This window comes from Bombus pascuorum, chromosome 14, assembly GCF_905332965.1.
Source record: "Bombus pascuorum chromosome 14, iyBomPasc1.1, whole genome shotgun sequence".
Taxonomy (NCBI): Eukaryota; Metazoa; Arthropoda; class Insecta; order Hymenoptera; family Apidae; genus Bombus; species Bombus pascuorum.
This window is the reverse complement of record NC_083501.1, coordinates 10,300,788-10,308,284: the sequence shown is the minus strand read 5'-3', so window position 1 is coordinate 10,308,284 and position 7,497 is coordinate 10,300,788. Positions and strand designations below refer to the sequence as shown.

The following is a 7,497-nucleotide window of genomic DNA, read 5'->3' as shown; positions in this document are numbered from 1 at the left end:
TCAATTTAAGGGTAGAGGGGAGTAACACTCGATATGGTCACTGTAAGTTGGTAGATACTGGCGAGGATCACGAGATTCGTGCTGTGATTGGTGCAGAATTGATCCAGAACCGGTAGTGCATCAGAGCAATAGAGCTTATGGAGACCCAGGGATGTGCCGAGGGGATCGACAAAGAGAGAGAGAGAAAGATATTTTTCTGTCAGACCTGTGGCTGTGTAACCGTATGTCCATAACTACGCGACCAGATAAACTTGTATTTTATTTCTTAAATTACTGAAAGTTATTAAAGGTTTTTTGGATCATTTGTTTAAATCTTTTTGTATAACTAAAAAGATACATGATAATAACACTAAAATCAATAAATAAAATAAAAAATGATTATTATTGGCACGATATTATTATTGGTATGGTAAAAACATCTACGATCTTAAGAAATAACACAATGAATATTTAAGAAATATTAAAACTGTTGAGAAGATTGAATTAAATACAGTACCTACCTTTTATTAAATTTAAAAATAATTTATTTTACATTTATTTATTATGAAACAATATTAGTTTTCTCATTTTTCCCTTTACTTGTTTTTTTAATGTGATATTTATTGTTATAATATTCTAACCTAACTCCAATATAAAAATATTTTATGTCAATATAATACTTAGTAATTATATATTTATCAAGTCTCCTTTGTAATTTGCAAATGTTTCCTATGACAATGTCTGGTCAAACATATTGAGAAATACTCTAGTATATGTAGATTTAATGCCGAAATAAATAGGTAGAAATGATTCTATTCCTCGAAACTGACATTTAGATATGCCGAACATAGAAAGAACAAATCAAAGAGGATAAAGGTACTGAGAGTCGACGCGTTCAGGCTCTAAACGCTAAAGGCTCTAAAGTCGTTGAAGGCGATAAAGTGAGATCATTAATTTAAAATTCAAAATCTTTTATTTTTAATTTGTCTATGATCCATGTAACTTTTACCGATATGTTTGTTACACCAAACACAATATACTTTGAATCATATTTGCTTACTTAATAGAAGATAATTAAATAAGTGATAATAAATATTAATAAATAAATATAATTCAAACTATATCGTGTTTGGTTTCATTTTGACCAGAAATATCTCACAAATACGTTAGTAGAAGTTTAATTTAAAAAACGTCAAAAATAAAAACGTTTCACTTTTGAATTAGTATTTACATACATTGTCGTAGCGATATCTGGCGTTGGATCATATTACAGTAATCGACCGTGATGGCCAGTCGAGCTCCATGATGCGTCAAGGGTAATCTCTTTCGAGTGGTGGGGATAACGACGATGCAATTATCCAGAGATTCTTTTTTGTCAATTATCGGAGGTTTCCGTATTTGATACGCTTTGTTATTTGATATATAGGAGGTATTATTATATCCTCTTATCCTCACAAGAGAAAAACTCGGAGTGGGAGAGAGAAGGGCGCAGTTACGACACATATCTACCTCACTGTTGATTCTCCTGGTACTGATTTGCCTATGCTTGCCATATAAGCAAACCCCTCCATTAGTATAAGCCTTATGATTGGATATGATGCTTTTGGTACAGATTACACTATAAACTTCGATAGCCGACAGCAATCAAAAAGCTGGACGTGCTACTGGCTTCGTTGCTCGATACTCGATTATCAGGCATTGCATACACTAGAGTCTGGTTCAGTGATTAGACCAAACAGAAACAACTTGCTACGGCGAGCACAAGTTCATTTTAGTGTCGTTGGCAGTTAACATCCGAACTTCCAGCCGTTAATTCGGCGGGTATCAAGTGCAGTGTGTATCATCATTAAACACGCAACATATATACGTATATCGAATAATAGACAAAGTTAGTCGAACAAAATCAAACTCTCGTTAAAATTAAAGCATTGTATTTTAGGAAAAAAAAAGGAAAAAGAAATCATTTAGCAAAAAGAGAAAAGCTATTTGACAGTATAAGATGAAGGGACATCAGATCATAGTTTCTGTATTTAATGTTGCAATTGTCTTGTTGTTGGTAAGTAACATGAAAAAAAACCTTAATAAATTGGGGTTAGGTTATCAACTACTTACAATAACTTTATACAAAGTTTTTAATTAACATATATATGTGTTTTTATACCTTCGTTATACTTCTTAAGACAGATTTTTTTTTACAAAATCGCTCAAGAAGATGTTTTTATTATTAATAATTAATTTAAAAAATAATTTTATTTTGGTTCTGGAAGATTTAATTGAATGATATTTGTTTTAGATAAAAGAACTTACAAATTTTAATGCCCTCGAAAAAACGTGTTTCTACAATGAATAATTAGTAAAAAATAATGTTTTTCGAAGGCTAAAAGAATTGGGTCCTGAAATTTACGAATCTCTCGCTCTGATAGTTTAGATTTGATCGTAGTAATACTTTTCGTGATAGCTTCTAATTTTTTTTATTGTTGCACTCATTGAATCATTCTGGACTACTATCTATTAGTAGTGGAATAATATCGCTCTGTTATTGACCAAATTTTTTAAGTTTGAAGAAAGTACGAAAAAATCACTGTTAGCATGAATATATTTCTGTTCCAAACTTTTGTTTGAGTTAACTATTAAAAATTTTTTGACATTCGAACCAAATAATCGCGATAAGTCGACTGAATTGGATAGTTAGATTACAAAGCTATTGATTGAAATAATATGTTGATTCGGCAAACTGCTTTTACGACTTGAACTAGCGACCGTCTCTGCAGTTTTAACACGTAGAAGTTTCAATAAATTTCAAAGTACAATTTGAATCATTCAATTTTTGAGTTTTAATGATTAATCAATATGAATGAAAATTTCTAAGGAATATTTTAATATTAATAATTAGGGAATAATAAACTATTATTTTTTAAATTTTCTTTTGTCGCTGAAAATATTTGAAACTATGCATATAAATATAAACATAAGTATATTGTAGGAAAAAAGTGTTTCTCAAAAAAGGAAAATCAGGTTTTCTGGGAATTTGTAGAGTTAGAAACGTTACAAACTTAATGTATCTTATCTTTTGAAAGGTCTTCGACAGTGCCCACAGCGATTCTCGTCGATCGTATGAGGAACCCCGTGCTTCTTCATCAGGAAATTGGAAGTGGCCTCTAAATCAAAACAATGCAATGGGAGAAACCAGATCTTTGACGAAGATGAACACAGCTAGTTTGTTTCTTAACAAAATTAAAAATTTTTTTTCGTTTTTATTTTTAGTTAGGGAAGAACATCAATACTTTATTTAACGTCTTCCCTTCTTTTTCCTTACATGTGTTCAACAATATTAGAAAATGGTAACATCGCATTTCTTGCTGAACATACCGCACAGATACAACCGAGGGTGGGATCAGTAATACCTTCTTGTAAAGGGCAGAGCTACTGTGAAGATGTTCCAAATTATCCTACGAATTTGGTGAAAGATATCATTGCCAGAAATCCACATCTTGTAAATTATACTTCTGTTGACGTGGTTGGTACCCATTTTTGTAAAAGTATTTTCATTTTCTAATCGAAAATTATAGGAAAAAGACATGATAAGTACATATTTGTCGATTTTCTGATTTTAATGTCATCTTACGATAAAACAGCAGAATGTTAATATGACATAATTGGAAATGAAAATGATCTGTTAATTTCAAAGATGTTAGTTTTTTTTGGATAGCTGTTAGGTTGACGAAGCTGTATAGAAACCAAAGGTATAACTATTATATCAAAACAAATAATGTTTCAACATTATGAATAGAAATTAAAAAATTCTAATATTTTACAAACTTTAAAATGGATTTAAAAAAAAACAAATATGTAAATCCACAAAAAATATAGAAAGAATTTTAATAATAAGAGATTGACTGATAATTAATTGAATTTTAAAGCTGCTTTGCTGTAAAATATAATAAATATGATTTATCATGGTCTTCAATTTTTTTCCGATACTAATTTGTCTTTTTCTTATCTTTTTCTTAAATTCTATAAATTATTTTATTTTTTTATTTTTATAAATCTACACATTATCCGAAAATAATGGACATATTCTATTTTATTTTCCAAATTTGGTTTTACTTTCAGATAGATATGCTCAAACCCAGGCTAGGAGAAGATTCTGTTGAGACAGAATCGTTTTGTGCATCATCTGTAAGTATAATTTAGTATTCGATTTCTATCTGTATCTTTCAAAACACAATAATTTCAAAATAATTTCAGGAGCATGTCGTCCTTCCGAAAACGGCGGAAAATATGAACAATGAGTGGAAGTATATCCTTAACAACGAAGAATTGAAACAGGGAGTACGTATAGAAAAATGCATGTAGGTATATATTTTGTTTTCTAGATGAAAGAAATGTTTCACTAACCCCTTTTCACTCTATTTCTTTCACGCCACAAAATGCTAACAGCTTTATATAATAATATGTATTGCTACTGCTTATATAGGAAGTAGAATATTATAACAAATTGAACGGCGTAGACAGCAATGATGGGAATACATAATTACTGAAAATCTTAGTTTTGTCAATTTCATTATTGAATACCCTAGATCAGTGATCTTCAATCTAAGCTATGCGTATCCCCGAGGATAAAGACTTTAAGATTATGTCAGAATTTGATTGATTGCTTATTACAATTTCAATAATTTTATAAGATTAAACAGAGAAAAGATAATGTCTATACATGTTTTATTTTATTCTCACTATTGTACTATAACTATAGTTTTATCCATGTAACTATACTTTTCCAGGGTGTACGCGAAGGATAAAAGTGTCTTGAACCAAGTCAAGTTATTTTTATTGATACAACAATGCAATTTCTATTTAATGTGTTAAAGTTACTCATACAAAACATACAGTCAGTCATGAATGTTAATACTTTCAGAACTAAAATTGCATAACAATTAAACCTAAGATTAAGAAGAAGTAAAAAGAATAAAAAAAATACAATGTTTGGAAAGTGTCCGTTATATTTGCATAAAATTATAAGTAAAATAGATTTAATATTATAATAATATCCTATAAGTCCACCGTAAACATTTGCATTCTTCTTAACATTGATAAAGTTCAAAGTTCTGCAATTTCTGGTATAATTTCGTTCTATGATTTTTGTAAACTAAATATATTATTATATAATTTTTTGAAAATATGTTAACTAAATTCGTAAAATTGATATAGGTTTCAGTAGACTTTAGTTACTGACTGAACCTTTCATCATAAAACAAATCGATAATTAGGGAAAAACGCTTGCACTTTAAAAATGATCTTTAAACCATTTCTTTTTTATAGTAACGAAGGCCAACGCTGCAGCATAACCAGTGGCATACCAATGGGTTACGAAACCACATGTAAACAAAAGTTCGTTTATAATCAATTGCTAGGCCTAGAGGACGATGGTTCGGTTGCCTACCAGCATTTTCGGTTTCCATCTAGTTGCTGTTGTCACGTCAAATTCATCGGCACTTCGATACGGATTGGCGGTGTAAGTGATTTTCAAAACAAATCAATCAACACCAATTGATTTCATTAAAATCAATTAATCTTTATTTTTCATCGGAGAATGTTATAATTGGCAGATAATTGTACGATAATATACATAACAATACACGATACAGCTGCCATGTTAGATAAAAAGTTGTGCGTATATATTAATAAAGCTTCTTAAAATGTTAAAGAGAAGAGAACAAATTGCAAAAACTTTTATTCAAAGTTAATTTTTTGCATTTTAAGTTTTTGTTTGAGTAACAAATTTTACAAGATAATATTAGATAAAATATAACTGAACAACTATAATTTAATCTTTTTTAATTTCAACATAGACTAATTTTTAAAGGAGAGAATTATGTTCTTCTATATTTTTTACTGTATAGTCTTTTTTATTACCTCGATATACTAAATGCTACATATTAGAACATGAAATCAAATGGGATACTCTGTCATCGACATCTGAAACATTACCAATACATAATTCGTTACTTATTGTTATAGAGATTTTCTTCTCCAGAGGACAATCCCAATAATCTGAAACATTAATATAAAAAGTAGCATGGATCTTAATCATTAGACATTTGTTATACGTTGCCTTAAATGTTTTAATATAATTTATTCCCTATAATATGAAAAGTGACAGAAAATATGACAATAAATATAACAGAATTTAAATATGGCGGCAAGACGAACGAAGAAGATATAATATATGTAAAGTACGAGAAAACAATAAAAAGCAATAGTTCTTCAGAAATATGTCCTCAATCTTTTAATTTTACCAAAAACTGTATCTATAAATAACCCTTTTTAAAAAATCAAATTTTCATTACATTTTGTATTAAATTTTTCCAAAACAGGAACAAGAATATACATAGTTAAACTCTTTTAGAAATTATAATTAATTTTAATTTTTACTTTGATGTAAAATTTAAGAATTAATAACTGTTATAAAGAGATAGTATAGTAGTAATGCAATGTATACTAAATACTAATAATAACAACTAATAAAACACAGTAGCACAGTATCATGCAGAAAAAAGAATTTTGTGAAATATTCACAAGATGCGGGTCACTTCTGATTTCGACAATTTTGTAATATGTTGTCAAGGTCATCACTCTGAGTAATGTTGTGAAAGTTTTAGTTAAGAGTCGCCGTTTATTAAAATATTATTATCAAAACAGGTTTATAATACAATTATTTTGTATTTTGGTACGATAGCATCGATAAGTACAAGCGAAGATGCTTTACATGCCTCTGCAACCTGTCTGTAAGGAAAGTCTAACCTGATTTAATCCTAATCTAATTTTAAGCTAATCAAAATTAAGTCTGGTTTGGGGAGTTCAGGAAATCGATGCAGTACATGTCGGAATTTTGTTTGACGTGGAAAGTGCTGCGCTACCTCTTACGACTCATCATTCGAATGATGATACGACACTCATTGACGAATATGTGGTCCCTTCGGTAATTATGGAAGTGATGCTGAAGGGACGAGAGCGGGTTGTACGTGAGTGAGTTCGCGGTTGGCGTACGGTGAAGATTTGCATATTCACTGACTTCCGGTTAGGGACAGGTGGTAAGGAGATGTAACTTGGCTGGATCCTACTACCTCATGTGCCGTTCCCGGCCATCACGACTGGATTGCCTCGGACTTACACGATAGTTTAGGTAGGAAGTGGCGTGAGGTGTGGTGGTTGCTCCGCACGTCGAAATTAGCAGGGAAGAGGCTTTGGAACCCTCCTGGAAGTATTGAGGACGGCCACTGCAGAGTTTCACTCAGTAGGAATCTGACACTACTCCGCCGCTACTCTAGAAGAATATCCGATTTAAGAATGTAAATAGGAAATCCGGAAAATTATATTTTGTTGTATAAATCTTGTATGATAATAACTTTGTAATAAATGGCGACGCCCCAACTAAAATCTTCCTTCACAATAATAATTTATGATTTAAATGGAGAATCCACGGATATTCTTAAGATTTCGAAAATCAAGAGTAAGGCG

At 30.5% G+C, this 7,497-nt stretch overlaps 1 protein-coding gene across 1 annotated transcript; it reads left to right on the top strand.

The window, feature by feature from the left end:
* The first annotated feature begins 1,544 nt into the window (after positions 1-1,544).
* Positions 1,545-6,250, top strand: LOC132914109 (protein spaetzle-like). The gene is made up of 8 exons (XM_060972940.1): positions 1,545-1,812; positions 1,919-2,035; positions 3,057-3,195; positions 3,315-3,496; positions 4,093-4,158; positions 4,228-4,331; positions 5,299-5,491; positions 5,998-6,250. The coding sequence occupies exons 2-8, from the start codon at positions 1,979-1,981 to the stop codon at positions 6,040-6,042; spliced, it is 786 nt and encodes a 261-aa protein (XP_060828923.1). The 5' UTR covers positions 1,545-1,812; positions 1,919-1,978; the 3' UTR covers positions 6,043-6,250.
* Positions 6,251-7,497: the final 1,247 nt, after the last annotated feature.

What these genes read in the sequence shown, in the direction of transcription:
- LOC132914109 (XM_060972940.1), top strand. Translation starts at nt 1,979, where the DNA reads ATGAAGGGACATCAGATCATAGTTTCTGTATTTAATGTTGCAATTGTC. An exon ending in TTGCAATTGTCTTGTTGTTG is followed by an intron (nt 2,036 to 3,056) that starts GTAAGTAACATG and finishes ATCTTTTGAAAG; the next exon opens with GTCTTCGACAGTGCCCACAG. An exon ending in GACGAAGATGAACACAGCTA is followed by an intron (nt 3,196 to 3,314) that starts GTTTGTTTCTTA and finishes CAACAATATTAG; the next exon opens with AAAATGGTAACATCGCATTT.